General features: G+C 32.8%; 2 protein-coding genes across 4 annotated transcripts in view; both read right to left on the bottom strand.

Annotated features, from left to right (window-relative positions):
- The window catches only part of LOC146912955 (uncharacterized), a 51,187-nt gene extending 34,659 nt beyond the window's left edge, over positions 1 to 16,528 (bottom strand). The window contains exons 1-2 of one of the 2 annotated variants that reach the window (XM_085716259.1): positions 15,047 to 16,528; positions 11,747 to 12,097 (exon numbers count right to left, since the gene is read on the bottom strand). In XM_085716259.1, the coding sequence (XP_085572385.1) occupies positions 15,052 to 16,365 (1,314 nt within the window). In that variant the 5' untranslated portion in view covers positions 16,366 to 16,528 and the 3' untranslated portion in view covers positions 11,747 to 12,097; positions 15,047 to 15,051. Of the gene's footprint in view, positions 1 to 11,746; positions 12,098 to 15,046 lie in introns of those variants that run through there. The other variant, XM_085716260.1, reaches the window with a different exon arrangement.
- The window catches only part of LOC146912954 (uncharacterized), a 50,319-nt gene extending 28,599 nt beyond the window's left edge, over positions 1 to 21,720 (bottom strand). Inside the window, exons 1-2 of one of the 2 annotated variants that reach the window (XM_085716261.1) lie at positions 20,206 to 21,720; positions 18,852 to 19,242 (exon numbers count right to left, since the gene is read on the bottom strand). In XM_085716261.1, the coding sequence (XP_085572387.1) occupies positions 20,211 to 21,515 (1,305 nt within the window). In that variant the 5' untranslated portion in view covers positions 21,516 to 21,720 and the 3' untranslated portion in view covers positions 18,852 to 19,242; positions 20,206 to 20,210. Of the gene's footprint in view, positions 1 to 18,851; positions 19,243 to 20,205 lie in introns of those variants that run through there. The other variant, XM_085716262.1, reaches the window with a different exon arrangement.
- Between the last annotated feature and the right edge of the window lie 1,500 nt (positions 21,721 to 23,220).

Raw genomic sequence — 23,220 nt, 5'->3', positions numbered from 1 at the left:
ACAACTTTTTTAAGGAAAAAAATCATTATTTTTTAAAATAACTTCAAAGAGTGTTGTAACTATTTTAGAAGTTTTTGAAATTTCATTAACAATTTTAATTTAAGTTGGAAGACAACGTTTCTTTTTAACCATTCAAAAGTTTATTAACTCTGAACAAAAAAAAAAATTTATTAACTATGTCAAAAGTTTGACCCTCTGTTTTGTGTATTTATAGGTGTCAATCACTTAGATACTAATCTCTTTTAAAATCAAACACCATGTTCATAAGTTTATTGTACATGGCGTTCTTGTCCTAAGGTGTTACTTTTCAAGTGTGATTGGATTAATGTGAATAGAGGCTGCAAAGTCAATCAATTTTTGGCATGACACTGGGAATAGAGGCTGCTCATACTTGCATGCATGTGATCAGCAATAGTGCTAGAAAGTATTCATGATGCTTTTAAGGTTGTTGCAAATTTAAAAACCATGTTATGTTGCATTGTTGATCATGCATGTTTGGCTTTGCTTTCTGTAGAAAGTGCGATGAGGTATTGTAGAAAGTTGAATGTTATATGAAATTTTGGACGAACTCAAGAAAAGAGGGAAATCACATTGAGTCTCTTTCAGCAGTACAAGTGAAAGTTCAAGTAAAGGAAAGAGAACTCGAGGTTATACAAATATGCGAGATGTTTGGGACATGCAAGACGGAGACTTTGTACTTGTTGATGTAGATCCTTTGGGCAATCCAATCAGTTGGGAAGGTAAAAATCTATTGAATGCAATAGGGATCTTGGTAAGGAGACTGGAGACATCAAAGTGCTCATATCAATTGTCTTTGTTGGAGACATACATGAGTCATACATTACTGACATGCTTGTACTAATTCAGGTCTAGATAAATTTTTAATAGTTCAGCTTCATCTCCTCTATCTTTTATTTCTTTTGTGTTATGCCTAACAAAATGGTTGTTTTGTTGAGCAAATCAGAGAAAGTTTCAATTTGTTCCTGAACTGTCTAAGCAAACAGAAAAAATGCTTAAGGATAACATATGCATAAAGTGGATGCAATTTAAGTATGATTTGTAAGTCAAAGGGATATGATGAAATTAAGACCGATCGAAGAGGAAATGGCAGTGATGACAGTCAGTCATGCACTATTTTTAGAGTCTTTTTCATGACATTTTTGAGTTCACAAGCAAGATTAAGCAGCAAAAAGAGCAGAAAAATAGAAGATTTTGAAGAAACAGTTGTGCTGATGTTTTTATTGAGTCTGTAGCAATTTTAGACAGACTGGGGGTGTGAAAAGCAGAAAATCTGGAAGTGCTGGAAAACCAGAAATCGTACCGCGATTTTCACAACCGTAGCGCGATTTTGGCTTGGCAGAATGCATGTTTTTGAAGCAGTGAAATCGTGGTACGATTTTCACAACCGTAGCGCGATTTTGGGCGATCCAGAAGTTGCCTATTTAAGCTCAGCTCACTCTCAAACATAAGGGTTACGAATTGGAGACAGAAAAGTGCGATTTTGAGACCTAAAGACGGCTAGGAGGGCGATTTCTTCAACCTTCTATCAGTTCATGTATGTTTTGATTCCACTATTGATTATGCAATTTGTAAACTCAATTATGAGTAGCTAAATCTCTTAGAGATTAGGTCTGAGATGATTCTTTGTAACCCTAATTGATTCATGTTGCTGTGAAACTCTATTTATTGTGAATGACAATCTAGTTTTTATTCAATTCAATTGTTCTTAATGCTTTTTATATCCTGATCAAATATAAACATGATTTAGTGAGAATGAATGACTACTGACCATAGCTTTCTACTTAGACCTAATTGAATTGTTCTAATAAACAGGGTTAGTCTAGGAATGGATAATCGTTTGTTAGTGATATTAGGTTAACGTGCTTAAACCTTCAAAGATTATTAGACCGCCTAAGGAATTAGGGGCTTTAGTTTGAGAAGAGGGTCCTAACTCAAGGGATTGATTAGGACTATTTTGTTAACTATCGTGGAACTAGAAAATCATTCAGAAGAATAGGTGCAGTATACCAATTAGGGGAACATAGATGATTCGAAAGACCTGATCTCATCTCTCTCTTATTTTCTAACCGAATCTTTATTTTATGTTATTTAATTTTATGCAATCAAACCAAATCTTCTGCCTAGTGGCAAACAAAATATTTTACACATCCTAAATATTAACCTTATTGCTGAATTGAGATTAACACAGTCCTCGTGGGATCGATATTTTTACTACTTCGATAGCGTTTTGGTACACTTGCCAGAAATCTATCAGGCAGCATACATTCATGATAAAAGGGTTTATCGTATTCTGTGTCGCTTGATATAGGTCATTGGTGCTCGAAGGAAGGACAGGTGGCCACCATTTTCCCTCTCTTTTGTTTTGTGTAACTGTTAGTACTTTCAATTGCATGATTTTGTATATCTATCAGTATTTTCAATGTTGAAATACTGCCGAATCTTATTAGCAATATTCTTGTAGTTATACAAGCGATAACTATTTTCCCTGTTTGATAAAGGTCTCATGAACAACATTATAAATTAAGCAATCGATCGATTTTGTTTGACACCAATATTGGATAATACACCTATGAATCATAGTTTTGAGATAAGTGAATTGAACTGACCAACTTTAGCATATAACGTCCACGTAAACTATTTTTAAAGACGGTAATGGTGGAAAAAAATTATGACTTAAATTATTATTTGTAAGTTAGAGGGATATGATGAAAGTAAGATCGATCGAAGAGGAAATGGCAGCATACATTCATGATAAACGACAACCATTGGCAGCATATTATTTGTAAGTTTATCGTATTCTGTATTGCGTGATAGTACGTCATTGGTGCTCAAAGGAAGGACAGGTGACCACCATTTTCACTCTCTTTCTTGATTATGTTACCGTTTCATTCTTTGGTTTTGTGTAACTGTTGGTACTTTCAATTGTAGAACTATCAATACTGTCAATTGCGTGATTTTGTATAACTATCAGTATTCAAAGTTGAAATACTGCCGAATCTTATTAGCAATATTCTTGTAGTTATACAAACGACAACCATTTTCCCTGTTTGATACAGGTCTCATGAACAACATTATAAATTAAGCAACCGATCGATTTTGTTTATCACCAATATTGGATAATACGCCTATGAATCATAGTTTTGAGATAAGTGAATTTGAACCGACCAACTTCAGCATTAAACATCCACGTAAACTATTTTTAAAGAGGGTAATGGTGGAAAAAAATTATGACTTAAATTAAATGACCAACTTGTTGCAAAAAAAAAATTTTAAAAGACTGCCTTATCAAAAACATCTAGCTTTAAGAACGGCAGGAAGTATTCAGCCTATTGTATACAAACTTCTACACCATAGCTTACTCCTAAAGTCATCTGATCTCTTGAAAGATGGAAATTAAGGTTGATACATTTCATCAATTTCATTAGCAAATGAAAACATAAGTAACCCCAACAGTCAGAATAAATAGTAACAGTATTTTCTTTAATTCAACAGATCCAACATGCTTAAATAACAATAGTTTCCTTCAAAATAAAAAACAATATTAAATAACAGACCACTGTACTGAAAATTTTAACATAAGCATTCCAACCATATTAGTGCAGAAATTTTGATTCAACAGCTGAAACTTGTAACTCATTTTTCTCCCTCATTCTAAAGCCTATTTCATGTTAAATTTTGTCTATTTTTCAATGGTTTAATTCACACTCAAAAACGCTATTTTTCAATGGTTTAATTCACACTCAAAAACGATTCCTGCACAAGTATTTACGACTAGGTCTATACGAATTTTAACCAACATTACTTAAAATTCCACCATAACCAAACTAACAAATCCATCTCTTATATCTAATCAAATTCAAGCTCAATATAGAACTCACCATAAGCTTCTGAATCAGATTAAGCTTATCTCTCCAAGTCTTAGGCTTTCTTCAATCCTTCAATTTCAGATCCTACTTGATTCCTTATGTCAATATTCAACAATCCAACAACATATGCTCACATTAGGAAAATAGTCAAAAGAGAAATTGGGTTTTGTTAAAGAGGGAAAATAAGAGGCAACTTGAGTGATGATGATTTTCGTCCATAGGAAAATGAATTTTTCTTGTACTATTTTAGATACTCATTATCTCATATAAAAGCTGTCAAAAATGGAGGATTTTGGACTTATGGGTGAGGAAGAGAGAAATGATTTTGTGATTTTGGACTTCCAATGCATATTTCCCATATTGCCCTTTTGGGAAGGACTAAAATACTTATTTTTCTTGATTTGACTTAAAGATAATTCTAATTAATATTACTCTCTTCATTATATTTGGAATGTTACACTCTATCACTCCATTATAACATAACTGAATTGGTCCATTCCAAAGCCAATTTCGTGTTAAATTTTGTCTATTTTTCAATGGTTTAATTCACACTCAAAAACGATTAATCCTGCAGAAGTATTTACGACTAGGTCTATACAAATTTAAGGGTTAAATTGACTGTTTGTTGGATTTGAAGTTGAATTACATGAGTCATTCGTTACTGACATGCTTGAGCTAATTTCTCATCTCATCTCCTCTAACTTATATTTCTTTTGTTGAGCAAATCAGAGCAAGTTTCAATTTGTTCCTGAACTGTCTAAGCAAACAGGAAAAATGCTTGAGGATAACATATGCATAAAGTGGATGCAATTTAAATATTATTTGTAAGTTAAAGGGATATGATGAAAGTAAGACCGATCGAAGAGGAAATGGCAGCATACATTCATGATAAAAGGGTTTATTGTATTCTGTGTTGCGTGATATTACGTCATTGGTGCTCGAAGGAAGGACAGGTGAACACCATTTTCCCTCTCTTTCTTGATTATGTTACCGTTTCATTCTTTGGTTTTGTGTAACTGTTGGTACTTTCAATTGTAGAACTATCAATACTGTCAATTGCGTGATTTTGTATAACTATCAGTATTTTCAAAGTTGAAATACTGCCGAATCTTATTAGCAATATTCTTGTAGTTATACAAACGACAACCATTTTCCCTGTTTGATAAAGGTCTCATGAACAACATCATAAATTAAGCAACCGATTGATTTTGTTTATCAGCAATATTGGATAATACGCCTATGAATCATAGTTTTGGGATAAGTGAATTTGAACCGACCAACTTCAGCATTAAACATCCACGTAAACTATTTTTAAAGAGGGTAATGGTGGAAAAATATTATGACTTAAATTAAATGACCAACTTGTTGCAAAAAAAATTTAAAAGACTACCTTATCAAAAACATCTAGCTTTAAGAACGGCAGGAAGTATTCAGCCTAATGGATACAAACTTCTAAACCATAGCTTACTCCTAAAGTCATCTGATCTCTTGAAAGATGGAAATTAAGGTTGATACATTTCATCAATTTCATTAGCAAATGAAAACATAAGTAACCCTGGCAGTCAGAAAAAATAGTAACAGTATTTTTTTAATTCAACAGATCAGATGGAACACTTCACACTAATCCAACATGACAGCTTTTTCTTTAATTCCAAACTTGCTTAAATTTCTTTGAACTGCAATCTTATCATGATCTCCGGTAACCTGGCCTGTAGCATACACAAAATGAATCAACAGTATTTCAAATGTCACTCAATTGGCTGTGAAACCCACACCCAATTAACAACCACAAGTCCACGACTGCAAAAATAAACACCCAAGAGCCAGATACCAGAACTTCGATGATAGAAACGTAATGACTTCCGATCCTATTCATATATACCTAAATTAAATGCGTTATTAGAAGGACACAACCCCATCTGGATTCCAAAAAGAAAATTTTATACATATATTAATTAGGATCTCAAAGAGCAAACTTGACAAAATCATATGATGTGCGAAAGAAAGTCTGTGTGGTAGTGGTACAACAACAAAAAGTGGCGCAACAACTTGTTCATTTGGGGAATATAAGATAAAGAAGAGTAGTGACGAGGCATTATTATAACCTTTCTACCAATCAGCAGCCCCATAAATTGAAAAGACCATGACAAAATCACTGCACTGACACCAACACTCACTAAATTGAAACTACATCAGCTAATTTGCATCAACTGATCAATTACTGGGCAGACATCAACACAAGCAAAACTAGAGAGCAGCTCACTAAAAAACATGCAGCATATCAGAATGCCTTTTTTTGTTTACTAATGAGTAACCTATACAGGTATACTGAGAATATGTCACACCTATATGAATGCATACGGTAAATTCAGTTTGGTTAATTTTTGCTTTGGATCATCTTTTCAAGTAATAAGTGATACTTCTCTGATATGGCTTTGAAGCTTATCCTGGCAAATACTAAACTGACAGCAAGGGAAATGAGGCAAATAACAAGGATTGCCACTATATGCAAATATTAAAAATTAAAAATTCAGTTTATGTCACAAATTCTAAAAATGTATACGTGCATTGACCCCCTTTTATTATTTTAAAACTATAGTAATAGACACCTCAATTTCTTTTGGGAAATGGAGAGGATCCTAACTCATATAAGTAAGGCATTTATGTCATACATGTGTAATTAGTTGTTGTGCCTGCCTTTAATTAAGCCAACAGATATAATTAAGTCAAATTTGCTCGTAAAACAGTCGCAAACACTATAGCTATTCTATGGCGCACAAAAGTGTACGTGCATAACCAATAGTGTAGGATATCACGAAATAAGAACACAACTATGGTTCCTAGGTAGTCTACAACACAGTAACACAATATCATACATTTCGTGCTAATACAATACATACGTACTCAGGCTGTCTCAAAGGAAATACAAGGAAACATAATTCCCAAACAGATCATATGCAACAGGAAAGCAGTTGACCAATTATTTGTCTACTGCAACAATGAAGTAGAGAGTAGTATCCAACTACTGTAAAAGTAATACACTATATATTTATTTACTTAGATGAAAGAATCCAGATAAACAAATTCAAAAAAGTACACAATGACAATATAATACTCTTTCTGTTATTTAAGCAATATTGCAACATCTATAATGTCACCAAAACCTTTGTAAAGTAACGAAAATAGAAAAACTATCATAATGAAAATCGCATTTGAAAATTATTGGCATTCTACTTATTTTGCTTTTTCTTGGTAATCACAAGTCCACAAATTTAACCACAGACTTTCTCAAATATCATACTCCCGATTCTCCTGTGTGGTTGAGGTGAAAGTCATTAAGTCATTACATAGCAATTAAGTAATTTAGCTAATGAAATAAACTATCTTCCAACTACCACTAGACTACAACACCAAATAGAAGTTACAGAACCAATAAAGAGAAAAGCTCTTTTAAGTCTAAAACATTTTTGACAGATTTGGGACAAGCGAGATAATATTACTACACTGATGCGATCAAACATAAGCAAGCGGAATAAATCAAACATAAGATACCAATTCCAACAACAACAACAACAAATAACAAATGATACAATGATGACAAATTGAACCAAAATTGCTAGTGAAAAGACATGAGATGCATACACTACAAAAGATGATGGTTGTCTAGCAACCGATCACTGAAAGGATTTGAAGGACATGATCTCGCAGCTATTCACTTAACAACTGAACAATGTTGAAGGTTAATTTGAAGGGTGTTGAGTTTGTGTGGGAGTTGTTTCAATGTACAACAACTCGCAACCATTCACTTATCATGCATGAATAAACGCACATTTGTGAGTAGACATTTGAAAAAAGTAATTTCTCTGACAATTAAATCTAAAAACAAAAGCAACTTACAAAGTTCAAAAGTCATCGCAAAGATGCGTGCGAAGAAGTCATCTCAAAGATGCGTGCGAAGAGTTCCCTAATTTGGTCACTTAAATGACAACCCCTAAAATACATTTTTTTCAATTGTGTGCAGTTTTCTACCACATGTTTCACTCCTTCTGGTGTGATATCTTGACAACGTTTCAGTAATAGTTCCAAAAGCCCAGGACAATTCTTTGAGATGACAAAAAGTGTTTCATTATCAACCTTTATATATGACAAGTTCAACACCTCCAACTTAGGAACTTCAAAGTTTATCCCAAGTAGATTCACTCTTGAACATCCAGTTAAATTCAAATTCCTAATCTTACAACATCTCCTTAAAACTTGACAAATACCTTGAGATATTTGATCGCAACCACTCAAATCAAGCAGCTCCAAATTGGGGAAAATGGAAGAAAACAATATGATGTTTTGCAGAGAGGTGAAAATTGAATAAAACGATGTCGTTTGCCTCCTCCAATTTCTCAATGTTCACAAATAGATATGTCAAACTTCAAAAGTGCGAAGAGAGTGATAACAATAGTTTCCTACAAAAACAAAAAAAAAAAAAAAAAAACAATATTAAATAACAGACCACTGTACCGAAAATTATAACATAAACATTCCAACTATATTAGTGCAGAATTTTTGATTCAACAGCTGAAACTAGTAACTCATTTTTCTCCATCATAACATAACTGAATTAGTCCATTCCAAAGCCTATTTCGTGTTAAATTTTGTCTATTTTTCAATGGTTTAATTCACACTCAAAAACGATTCCTGCACAAGTATTTACGACTAGGTCTATACAAATTTTAAGCAACATTTCTTAAAATTCCACCATAACCAAAATAACAAATCCATTTCTATCTAATCAAATTCAAGCTCAATATAGAACTCACCATCAGCTTCTGAATCAGATTAAGCTTATCTCTCCAAATCCATATTCAACAGCAGCTCCTATCAATCCAACAAACCTTTAATTACCGAAAACTACACATTAGGAAATTAGGAAAAAGAGAAATTGGGGAAAAGGTCACATACACTTCCATGGAGAAGAAATGCTAAGGGTTGTCACTTCCATGAATTTTATCTCATGTAAAAGCTGTCAAAAACTTATTTTTCATATTTCCCATATTGCCCTTATGGGTGAGGACTGAGGAAGAGAGAAAACTCTCGGCTGGAAGAACAGAGAAAGGGAGGAGGAGAAATGATTTTGTGATTTTGGACTTCCAATGCGTATTTCCCATATTACTCTCTTCATTATATTTGGAATGTTACACTCTATCCCTCTAGAAAAAATATTCAAACTCGAAATTCAAACTTTACTGGATTACAACCGAGATTATTCGCATGCGATCTGATTCAAATTCTCATCAATTCCTTTCAAAATCCAATCCTTAAACTGGCCTCTTCAATCACCTAACTACCTCACTTCAATTTCAGAAATACCGAACCTTTTTTAAAGATTATGGACTTGGCTTTTGATTTCATAACTCATATGAAAAGAGGCATGAATTAAGTTATTACACTCTAAATATTTTTTGATTCAATAGAGTGTCATTGAGAAAGAATTAAGAGTTTAACTTTGTACGGGTTATGGGATAATATAAAATAAGATGTACCAATGGTGTGCAATATAACATAGATTTATGACATGCTAATACGGGAAAACTAGCTATATGAATATGACATGAATAATGATTATCATATTATGTTAATATTAACAGGTAGACCACTGACCCAGCAAATTATTTACATGTTAAAAATGGGATCGATACGTATTTATTATCAGTTTCGAGATATTTAAAACATGTTTAAGTCGTGTCTTTTGTTATCCACACCAGTGGGATACGAAAGGTTCACGCCATTAGTTATATACGAGGATATGTCATTAGTTATTTAATATTAACAAAATAGAGAAAAATAATTTGGGTGACTCACTACCCAACTAAACTCAAACCGAAAATTAGTTGGTTTGTCAAAACCGACCCAATAGTATAACAGGTGGTTTTTTGACCTCACCCAAACTGAAGTACCATATATGGTTCGAGTCTTGGGTTTGGTCAAACGCAACTCAAACCGACCCATGTACACCCCTAATCAAATTCATGATATTTTGGTTATCTTTAGGTTTTTTTTTAATGCACACATAAAGAACTCAGTACACGTCCCTCTAAGCTTAACTCACTTGGTAATGAATAATGTATAATACATGTAGAGGTCGGGTTCGAACCTCAGACATCCCTCTTATTCATCTTAAAGGTGAGTTTCTCTAACCATCATCCCGCTTATTTATAATATTTTAATAAATAATTTTATTAAAAAATTATAAATAAATGATGTGTACACGTGGGGTCTATTTCTGAAGTCATTATTAGTTTACTACTATTGTGGATGTTATAAGGGTTTGTTTATATTGACTTATTTTAAAACTTATGAAAAATACCTTATACAATTAAATAAGTTTTTATGTTAATATGTCAATTCATAAATTCTAACTAATGAAAATTGTATTTTCATATGTAGATTTTTTATAAAGTACCTTGAAAGCTTATGAATAATAAGTAAAAATTTATTTATTTGCATAAACTGTTTTACATAAATTCATAAATAAGTCAATCCAAACGGGCTCTAATTCAGTATAACATTGCACTATGTAAGAACATTGCACAATGTAAGGATCAGAGTTTCAATTGTGAATTCATCACTTATTCACCTTAAATGAAGGTTGTTTGACAGAAAAAATAAAAAATAAAAATGAATAATCGTTCAAAAATAATAATGTATGGCTTTTTAAAATGAATGGACAATATATACATAAATTATCACTTTCTCAGCAATTTAATATATGAATTCTTAAATTATGAAGAAAAAAAAACATCAATTTAGTCTCTAAACTATAATAGTTGAACAAGAGAATAATTTAGGGACCTTTTGATTTATATCAATAATTTATAGATTAAACTAATGACAGAGTAATAATTTAAGGTTTAAATTGACTGTTTGTTCAATTTGAAGTTGAATTCCACATAATTTTGAAGACAATAATTCTATTTTTTTTATATGATTCAAAAGTACACTATTCTTCATTCCTTTAAGCTTTTGTGATTTTATATGATTCAAAAGTACACTATTCTTCATTCTTTAAGCTTTTGTGAGTTAGAACAAATTAGAAAACATTGTAGCTCCAGCCTTAGAATCTCTTATGCCCTCTTTTTTTATGAAATTTATTTGCATATGTAAATCAATGCTCTCTTTTTTTTTTTTTTGACAGGAAATCAATGCTCTCTTTTGTGACTAATTCAAAAACTAAATTGACAGGGGCTGCAAAATACTAATACCACTTTTTTTTTTGTTTGTTAAGGCCTATATGAATGTTGCAAATTACTAATATCAAAGTTTATTTGTTTTTATGAAAATCCCTTACCTGTACAAATGGGAACCTAACCTTTTTCACAGTGATGATACATTGTGAGGTCATGCGTGTCCAAGTAAGAAACTTTGAGGTCAAAGACTTCAAAATTTAAGATCACTTCGAAAAAGGTTGCAGGCACACAATATGCAAGAACATAGACTTTATAAAAAATTTCAAGAATTAGTATTGCTAATTTGTATTTCAAGAATTAGACATTGTGAAGTCATTACTTGCAGCTTTCTATGCAGCAACCTCCTCCAAGAGTTTGCACTTTTCCTTATTATCAAACAACTTCTAGTTTTCCTACTTATATTAAATATTAGTTCATGAACTTATGTTGCTGATATGAATGCCAAACTTGTTGCTGCTGAATTTGCCAAACTTGATAGTTTATGTAGCATATAGATATGTTCTTGATTAGTTGTTACAAGGTAGAAGCATATGTAGGCAGATTGCATGGTCTAAGCTAGGCATTGATTATATAGTTTGTTTGTATTTTGAGTAACTGCACAAGCCTGGCAACTGTTCAACATATTAGAAGCTCCCTGATCTGAGTTTTTATATAGATAATCACTTACACTCTTATAAAGGCTTCTTTTCAAGTAAAAGAAACAAATAATTGTCTCATTCGAAAGGCTCTTGAAAGCCAGAAACTAATTTAACCTATGGACCTAACCTAAGGTTGATATATTTCATCAAATTCATTAGCAAATTAAACATAGGTAACCCCAGCAGTCAGAATAAACAGTAATAAGGTTATCGAAATCTGTCACTCAACAGATCAGATGGAACACTTCACACTAATCCAACAAGACACATTTTCTTTAATTCCAAACTTGCTTAAATTTCTTTGAACTGCAATCTTCCCTCGATCTCCGGTAACCTGTAGCATACACAAAATGAATCAACGGTATTTCAAATGTCACTCAATTGGCTGTGAATCCCAAATCCAATTAACAACCACAATTCCACAACCGCAAAAATAAAGACCCAACAGCCAGAATGCCAGATACCAGAACTTAGATGATGGAAACATAATGACTTAGGATCCTATTCATATATACCTAAACTAAATGTGTTATTAGAAGGACACAAACTCATCTGGATTCCAAAAAGAAAATTTTATACATATATTAATGAGGATTTCAAAGAGCAAACTTGACAAAATCATACAATGTGCGAAAGAAAATTTGTGTGGTAGTGGTACAACAATAAAAAGTGGAGCAACGACTTGTTCATTTTCCAATATAAGATAAAGAAGAGTAGTGATGAGGCATTATTATAACCTTTCTACCAGACAGCAGCCCCATAAATTGAAACTACATCACCACACCAAGACAGAATCACAGAGTGCAGAAAAGACCAAGACAAAATCACTACACTGACACCAACACTCACTACATTAAAACTACATCAGCTAATATGCATCAATTGAAGCTGCTGCTGTCATATATGCTATATAACAGCCACGTCAGTGTAGTAAACCCCACCCAAAAAACTGATCAATTACTAGACATTAACACAAACAAAACTTGACAGCAGCTCACTAAAAAACATGCAGCATATCAGAATGCCTTTTTTTTGTTTTCTAATGAGTAACCTATACAGGTATACCGGAATGAGAATATGACACACCCATATGAATGCATATGGTAAATTCGATTTGGTTAAGTTTTGCTTTGAATCATCTTTTCAAGTAATAATTGATACTTCTCTGATATGGCATTGGAGCTTGTCCTGGCGAACAATAAAAACTGACTGCAAGGGAAATGAGGCTAATAACAAGGATTGCCACTATATGCAAATTTTAAAAATTAAAAATTCAGTTATGTTGTTACTAGAAATATCCTAATTACTTGAAATATCTAAATTAAATGAAATTTGGGATCTGTTATGAGTGTTGAGGTATTTATGATAAGGGTACATTTATACACAGCCACATACTTAGAAGTTGTTGAAATAAGTTGAGTAGAGATCCTCTCCATTTCTTAAAATAAATAGACATCTCCATTATTATAGATTTGGTGTATAAATATTCAATTTAAGTCACAAATTCTAAAAATGTGTGCATTAATCCCATTTTATTATTTTAAAACTATTGTAATAGACACCTCAATTTCTTTTGCGAAATAGAGAGGATCCTTACTCATAGAAGTAAGGCATTTATGTCATACATGTGTAATTAGTTGTTGTGCCTGCCTTTAATCAAGCCAACGGATATAGTTAAGTCAAATTTGCTCGTAAAACAGTCACAAACACTATAGCTATTCTATGGCGCACAAAAGTGTACGTGCATAACCAATAGTGTAGGATATCACTGAAATAACAACACAACTATGGTTCCTAGGTAGTCTACAATGCAGCAACACAATATCATACATTTTGTGCTAATACAATACATACAAACTCAGGTTGTCTCAAAGGAAATACAAGTAAACATAAGTCCCAAACAGATATATCAGGTCAGTCATATGCAGCAAGAAAGCAGTTGACCAATTATTTGTCTACTGCAACAATATTTCACAGAATCAAATGCAATTAATCTTTGGAAAGAAACATATATGAAGCAATGTTGTTGTTATGATATATATATTCATCCAAATGAAGTAGAGAGTAGCATCCAACTACTGTAAAAGTAGTACACTATTTACTAACATGAAAGAATCCAGATAAACAAATTCAAAAAAGTACACAATATAATACTCTTTCTGTTATTTAAGCAATATTGCAACATCTATAATGTCACCAAAACCTTTGTAAAGTAACCAAAATAGAAAAACTATCATAATGAAAATTGCTTTTGAAAAATTATTGGCATTCTACTTATTTTGCTTTTCCTTGGTAATCACAAATCCACAAATTGAACAACAGATTTTCTCAAATATCATACTCCCGATTCTCCTGTGTGGTTGAGGTGAAAGTCATTAAGTCATTACGTAGCAATTAAGTAATTTAGCTAATGAAATAAACTATCTTCCAACTACCACTAGACTAAAACACACCAAATAGAAGTTACAGAACCAGTAAAGAGAAATGTTCTTCCAAGTCTAAAACATTTTTGACAGATTTGTGACAAGAGAGATAATATTACTACACTGATGTGATCCACTGCTGTCAATGCGGTAAATACGGCGCGGCGCGGCCAACACAAAAATTGGTGCGGCGCAGCCAACACAAAAATTTGCGCGGCGCGCGGCGGACGTTATTTCGGTGGTGCGGCCACTAATAAATTTAATACTAAATATCATACTATTAAAAAAGAAATACTAAAATACGTTAAACATTACTCAAAATTTCATGAAGTATTCATAATATGAAATAAAAGGGATAGCAAAATCGAAAATTGCCAATACCAATTATATACAACTAGTACAAGTTATTTTTTTACTATTGACAGGTCCGCTTTGACCGCTTTCCACTTGTGACACGCGCCGATGCGGCCTGGCGCAGTGGTCGTGACTTTTTCGCTATAGTGGTCAGCGCGGCCGCTTTTGACAACAGATATGCGATCAAACTTAAGCGAGCTGAATAAATCAAACATAAGATACTAGTTCCAATAACAACAACAAACAAATGAAACAATGATGACAAATTGAACCAGAATTGCTAGTGAACGTTCACTAAAAGGGTTTGAAGGACATGATCTGCAACCATTGACTAAACAGCTGAACAATGTTGAAGGGTAATTTGAAGAGCGTTGATTCTGTGTGGGAGTTGTTTGAATGTACAACAACTCGCAACCATTCACTTATCATAAATGCACATATATGAGTAGAAATTATAAAAAAAGTAATTTCTCAGAGACTTAAATCTAAAAACAAAAGCAACTTACAAAGTTCAACAGTCGGCACAAAAATACTTGAAAAGAAGGCATCCCTGACGCGAGAAGAGTTCCCTAATTTCGTTACTAATATGAAAACCCCCCAGATACATTTTTCTCAGTTGTGTACGGTTTTCTATCACATGTTTCGCTCCCTTTTCTGTGACATTGTCACAATCTCTCAGTAATAGTTCCAAAAGCCCACTACAATTCATTGAGATGACATAAAGTGTTTCATCATCAACCTTCGTATATGACAAGTCCAACACCTCTAGCTTGGGAACTACGAAGTTTGTTCCAAGGAGCTTCACTCCTGAACATCCAGATAAGTTCAAATGCCTGATCTTACAACATCTCCTTAAAACTTGACAAATACCTTCAGATATTTGATGGCAACCACTCAAATCAAGCAGCTCCAAATCGGGGAAAATGTTAGAAAACAATATGATGTTTTCATCTTTCAAGTGCTCACAACGAGCCAAATAGAGAGACTTCAGTTGAGGGCTTACACCAACAAAATCCCTCAAAAAATTAGAACTCGCTGCACTCTCTTTCCCAATACTTGTGCGTTCCATTTTGATCTCACTAAGTGAAGGACACTTTCTTATGAGCGAAAACAAGGCTGATTCTGTCAGATCATAGCAAAAACTAAGGTCAATGGACTTCAAACCAACAAGAAACAAAGACAACTCGGCAACATGTTGATCATTCAGAAAAGAAGCCCAGTAAAGATCCAAATGTTGTATAAATCGACACTTGGATAACAGAGAGTACATTCCATTCATGAAGTTGGTGGGCGTGTTGGTTATTGAAGGGTTGCAATACTTGAACATTAAAGGGTTATTGATGACAAGTTCTTCGAGCAAAGGGAAACACTCTGCAATGAGTGATAGGTCGTTGTTACGAAGAAAACAGTAGGAACAAGTGAGAGAGGTCAAAGTTGTAATCTTTTGTGAAAATGTTTGCAACCCATTCGAGGGAAAAGTGTGTAGGTTGGAGATCTTGAGCGATGTGAGTTTCTTCAATAGGTAATGAGAGATCTTACAGAGAAGGTTGTTGAGGTCAAGGTTGATGATGTCTGATGGGTAGAGACTGAGGGATTTGAGGTTGGTGAACCTTTCGAGGAGGCGACCGAGGATAGGAAGCGTTGCATCTTCGACAGTGAGTGAGAATAGGAGAGAGTTGGTTATGGAGAGGAACTGTTTGGAGACGAGGGATACAGAATTCAAATCGTCTTTAACGAGGAATCTGAAGATACACTCCCAACATTCGTCAGGTAGATCTGAATGTGTAGGTGCCACTGTTTCTTGTGAAGGTCTCTTCCTTTTCATTGTGAGTTAGGGTTTTGCAGATAGAGGTGAAAATTGAAGAAAGTGTGAATTGAGAGGTTGAATGGAAGCTAGGATGAGTGAAAATTGAAGAAGAAAGAGAGAGGAGAATTGTAGGAAAATGATGATGAAGATGGTAAAGTTCGCTCCTAAATGCTTTCAAATCAAAAACCATGTCGTTTGTCTACTTCAAAACCAAGGTCCTTTTGGATTGAGCTTATTTTGAACTTATCAAAAATAAATTATTTAAATAAATAAGTTTTTATTTTAATTTATCTCACAAATGAAAATTATATCTTCATAAACTGTTTTTTCATAAATTACTTTAAAAACTTATAAATAATACATAAAAATTTATTCATTTACATAAGCTGTTTTTTATAAACTCTAAAATAAGTTAATCCATACGGCCCCAAATAGCTATCTCAACTTGTCAATGTTCACTTCTCATCGTAAGATATCATAGCCCAGTTAATGAATAACACATTGTATTTTGGATTAAATATTTTTTTTAGTTTTAACTTTTTATTTTAGTCATTTTAAAAAAATTCTTCAACTTTTAGTTTCTAAAAATTTCCATCTTTAGTTTTGGCATCTTCAACTCACATGTAGAATTCATATTTTTGAATAAAAATTTGCAGAAAATTTATAATATTATAAGAATCTCTCCAAAAAAAATAGAATTTTTTAACAAAACATGAATTAAATATGAATTTTTATATTTTTGGCGATTAAGAATTCATATTTAATTTGTGCTTTTTAAAAAAAAAATCTATTTTTTTTTAAGATTTTACAATATTCTACACATTTCTCCATAATTTCATTAAAAAAATACAAAATTAACTTAAAAATACGGACCAAAAGTAATTATTGAAATTTTTATAGGGGCAAAAAGTTGAAGGAAAATTGTAGAGAGACTAAAACGAAAAGTTGATATATTTATAGACACCAAAAATATATTTAACCCTTGTATTTTGATCTCTGAATTTATAAGGAATAATCACATTATATTTCATGTATTGAAATTTCTAAATAGTACTTGATTTGACACTATGTTAATCAACATAGTCATTTACGTTAAAATGTTTTATTAATATTATATTATTGATCTCTCATTTGTCATGTTGTATCAGTATCTATAAGTACTTATTTATTGGCATAGGAGTTCCTATATGGAACAAATTAATGATAGACTATTTTAACGTTAGAGACTATTTCGACAATCAAGTGCACAATCAATGACTATTTTGGAATTTTGATACATTGAAGGACTATTATGATCATTTGTTACACGTTAAGAGAGCAATATGATTATGTAAGGTTTAGAGTTTTAGTTCTGGATTCATCATTTATTTATCTTCAAAAACAATAATCGTTAAGAGAATAATCATTCATCACGTTAAGAGATTGTTTGACCAAAAACAATAAAAATAAAAATGAATAATCCTTCAAAAATAATAATGTATGGACTTTTTAAAATGAATAGACAATTTATACATAAATTATCACTTTCTCAGCAATTTAGTTTGTGAATTCTTAAATTATAGAAAAATACATCAATTTAGTCTCTAAACTATAATCGTTGAACAAGAGAATAATTTAAGGACCTTTTGATTTATATCAATAATTTGTGGACTAAACCGATGTCAGAGTAATAATTTAAGGGTTAAATTGACTGTTTGTTCAATTTGAAGTTGAATTCCATATAATTTTGAAGGCAATAATTCTATTTTTTTATATGATTCAAAAAGTATACTATTTTTCATTCCTTTAAGCTTTTGCGAGTTAGAACAAATTAGAAAACATTGTAGCTCCAGCCTTAGAATCTCGTATGCTCTCTTTTTTTATGAAATTTATTTGCATATGTAAATCAATGTTTATTTGGTTTATCTAGTGGGTTCTTGTTAAGGCCTATATGAAAGTTGCAAATCACTAATATCAAAGTTTATTAGTTTTTATGAAAATTTCTTACTTGTACAAATGGGTGCCTAACCTTTTTCGAAGTGATCTTACAACATTGTGCGGTCATGTGTGTCCAAGTAAGAAACTTTCAGGTCAGAGACTACAAAATTTAATATCACTTCAAAAAAGGTTGCAGGACTTTATAAAAAGTTTCAAGAATTAGTATTACTAATTTGTATTTCAAGTCATTACTTGCAGCTTTCTTTGCAGCAACCTCCTCAAAGAGTTTGCACTTTTCTTATTATCAAACAACTTTCAGCTGTACTACTTATATTAAATATTAGTTCATGAACTTTATGTTGCTGATATGAATGCCAAACTTGTTGCATATAGTATATGTTCTTGATTAGTTGTGACAAGGTAGAAGCATATGTAGGCAGATTGCATGGTCTAAGCTAGGCAATGATTGTATATTTGTTTGTATTTTGAGTAATTGCACAAGCCTGGCAACTATTCATTCAACTTGACAAGATTCTTCATTTTACTTAATGAAAGCAATGTAAGTTTTTGTATCTCACACGACGCCATTTTACATAATATGTAGATACCTTTCAAACAGATTGAAACCAATATGACATGGATTCACAAACATAATAGAAGCTCCCTGATCTGAGTTTTTCTATACATAATCGCTTACAAACTTATAAAGGCTTCTTTTCAAGTAAAAGTAACAAATTATTGTCTCATTTGAGAAGCTCTTGAAAGATGGAAACTAATTTAACCTATGGACCTAACCTAAGGTTGATACATTTCATCAAATTCATTAGCAAATGAAAACATAAGTAACCCCAGTAGTCAGAATAAACAGTAACAAGATTAATGAAATCTGTCACTCAACAGATCAGATGGAACACTTCACACTAATCCAAACTTGCTTAAATTTCTTTGAACTGCAATCTTCCATCGATCTCCGGTAACCTGTAGCATACACAAAATGAATCAACATTATTTCAAATGTCACTCAATTGGCTGTGAAGCCTACACCCAATTAACAATCACAACCGCAAAAATAAAGACCCAACAGCTAGATATCAGAACTTTGATGATGGAAGCATAATGACTTGGGATCCTATTCTATATACCTAAATTACATGTGTTATTAGAAGGACACAAACCCGTCTGGATTCCAAAAAGAAAATTTTATACATATATTAGGATATCAAAGAGAAAACTTGACAAAATCATATGATGTGCGAAAGAAAGTCTGTGCGGTAGTGGTACAACAACAAAAAGTGGCGCAACAACTTGTTCATTTGGGGAATATAAGATAAAGAAGAGTAGTGACGAGGCATTATTATAACCTTTCTACCAAACAGCAGCCCCATAAATTGAAACTACATCGCTACACCAAGACAAAATCACTACACTGACACCAACACTCCCTAAATTGAAACTACATCAGCTAATCTGCATCAATTGAAGCTGCTATGTCATATATCTATATAACAGCCACGGCAGTGCAGTAAACCCCATCCAAAAAACTGATCAATTACTAGACAGACATCAAAACAAGCAAAACTAGTGAACAAGTGAGATAATATTACTACACTGATGCGATCAAACTTAAGCAAGCGGAATAAATCAAACGTACGATACTAGTTCCAACAACAACAACAACAAACAAATGAAACAATGATGACAAATTGAACCAGAATTGCTAGTGAACGTTCACCAAAAGGGTTTGAAGGACATGATCTCGCAACCATTGACTAAACAGTTGAACAATGTTGAAGGGTAATTTGAAGAGCGTTGATTTTGTGTGGGAGTTGTTTGAATGTACAACAACTCGCAACCATTCACTTATCATAAATGCACATATGGGAGTAGACATTATAAAAAAGTAATTTCTCAGACTTAAATCTAAAAACAAAAGCAACTTACAAAGTTCAAAAGTCGGCAGAAAAATACTTGAAAAGAAGGCATCCCCGACGCGAGAAGAGTTCCCTAATTTCGTTACTAATATGAAAACCCCCCAAATACACTTTTCTCAATTGTGTGCAGTTTTCTACCACATGTTTCACTCCTTCTGGTGTGATATTTTCACAACCTTTCAGTAATAGTTCCAAAAGCCCAGGACAATTCTTTGAGATGACATAAAGTGTTTCATCATCAACCTTCGTATATGACAAGTCCAACACCTCTAGCTTGGGGACTACAAAGTTTATCCCAAGTAGCTTCACTCTTGAACATCCAAATAAGTTTAACTGAGTAATCTTACAACATCTCCTTAAAACTTGACAAATGCCTTCAGATATTTGATCGCAACCACTCAAATCAAGCAGCTCCAAATTGGGGAAAATGGAAGAAAACAATATGATGTTTTCATCTTTCAAGTGCCCACAGCGAGCCAAAGAGAGAGACTTCAGTTGAGAGCTTACACCAACAAAATCCCTCAAAATATTAGAACTCACTGCACTCTCTTTCCCAATACAAGTGTATTCCATTTTGATCTCACTAAGTGAAGGACAATTTCTTACGAGTGAACACAAGGCTGATTCTGTGAGATCACAGCAAGAACCAAGGTGAATGGACTTCAAACCAGCAAGAAACAAACAAAATTCGGCAACATGTTGATCCTTCAGAAAATAAGCGTGACTAAGATCCAAATGTTGTATACATTGACACTTGGATAACAGAGAGTACATTCCCTCAATAAAGTTAATGTGGTTTACTCTAGAGAAAGGTACTCTAGCGAAAGGTTGAAAGATGTTGAGTTTTTCAAGCAAAGGGAAACACTCTGCAATGAGTGATAGGTCGTTGTTACTAAGAAAACTGTAGAAAAAAGTGAGAGAGGTCAAAGTTGTAATCTTTTGTGAAAAAACTCGAAACCCATTTGAGGGAAAGGAGGGTAGATAGCAGATATCAAGCGATGTGAGTTTGTTCAATGGGAAATGAGAGATATTACAGAAAAGGTTGTTGAGGTCATGGTTGATGATGTCTGATGGGTGGAGATTGAGTAATTTGAGGTTGGTGAACCTTTCGAGGAGGCGACCGAGGATAGGGAGTGTTTCACTTTCGACATTGATTGAGAATCGGAGATGGTCCGAGACAGAGAGGAACCGTTTGGAGACAAGGGATACAGAATCCAAATCGTCTTTAACGAGGAATCTGAAGATACACTCCCAACACTCGTCAGGTAGAACTGAATGTGTTGCTGCCACTGTTTGTTGCGAAGGTTTCTTCCATTTCATTGTGAGTTAGAGTTTTGCAGAGAGGTGAAAATTGAAGAAAAGGTGAGTTGAGAAGTTGAATGGAAGCTTGGATGAGTGAAAATTGAAGAAGAAGAAGAGACTGATTGGTAAGTTAGGGTTTTGCAGAGAGAGGTGAATTGGAGGAAAATGATGATGAAGATTTGTTAGGGTTTGGAAAATCGCATCAATTGATGACGACGATGCTAAAGTTCACTCCTAAATGCTTTCAAATAAAACGATGCCGTTTTTTTTTTTTTTTTTGAAAGGAAATAAAACGATGCCGTTTGTCTACTTCAACTTCTAAATGTTGATCAAATTTGAAATGTTAGCCACACATATTTTAATAAACACTTCTCAACACACATTATTTGATTGGTTAAAATCCACATGAGGCTCATCCCACCAAATTTACATAGGACCCACATGATTTGGTGGACCCATTTGAATTTTAATCAATCAAAAAGAGTGTGTTGAAATGTATGTGGTAGAATGTGTGTTACTAGCATTCCTCTCATCAAATAGCTATGTCAATGTTCACTTCTCACAGCTATATCATCGTGATCATAAGTCTTTATGAATATATATCAACTTTTTATTTTAGTCCCTCTAAAAAAAAATCAACTTTTAGTCAGCTAATTGATGATGTGACAGCCATTAACTTGATTGAGGGACCAGTTTTTTAAGTGATTAAATTGTGTAGTGGCAAAAAACAAGGATTAACAAATTCATGGACTAAATTTTAAATGACCCCTATTTGCAATGACTGATTATTTGAGCTCACCCAAACGGGAGTACCCTACATTGTTCGGATTTTGGGTTTGACCAAACGCAACTCAAACTGACCCACGTACACCCCAAATCAAATTCATGTTATTCTACTTATTTTTAGATTCTTTTTTTAATGCATAATACATATTGGGGTCGAGTTCGAACCTCGAACATCCCGCTTATTCATCTAAAAGGTGAATTTCTCTAACTACTACACTCATGACAAAAAAAAAGACATAGTACATATGCAGATAATGAGGCCTATTTAACAATCATCTATTGGAATTCCTTTTTTTTTTTTTTAATAAATCTATTGGAGTTTCTATAATGTATTCCCATTGAAGTTATTGGATCCTTAATAAATACTTTTATTAAAAAAAAATATAAATAAATGATGTGTACATGTGTGGTCTATTTCTAAAGTCATTATTAGTATACTATCATTGTGGATGCTCCAAGGGTTTGTTTGTAATGACTTATTTTAAAACTTATGAAAAATACCTTATACAAAGAAATACGTTTTTATGATAATATGTTAATTCATAAATTCTCACTAATGAAAATTGTATTTTCATATGCAGATTTTTTATAAACTACCTTGAAAGCTTATAAATAATACGTAAAAAATTATTTATTTGCATAAACTGTTTAACATAAATTCAAAAATAAGTCAATCTAAATGAGCTCTAAGTCAGTGTAACATTGCACTATGTAAGGATTGGAATTTCAACTAAGGATTCATCACTTATTCACCTTAAATGAAGGTTGTTTAACCCCCAAAAAAAATGAATAATCCTTCAAAAATAATAATTTATGGACTTTTTAAAATGAATAGACAATTTATACATAAATTATCACTTTCTCACCAATTTAGTTTATTAATTCTTAAATTATGGAAAAACACAACAATTTAGTCACTAAACTATAATAGGATTAA

Source organism: Medicago sativa, chromosome 6 (genome assembly GCF_051527215.1).
Source record: "Medicago sativa cultivar Bolivia chromosome 6, Bolivia_mono, whole genome shotgun sequence".
Classification (NCBI taxonomy): domain Eukaryota; kingdom Viridiplantae; phylum Streptophyta; class Magnoliopsida; order Fabales; family Fabaceae; genus Medicago; species Medicago sativa.
Note: the sequence above shows the minus strand (reverse complement) of the source record. Positions and strands in the feature narration are given on the sequence as shown.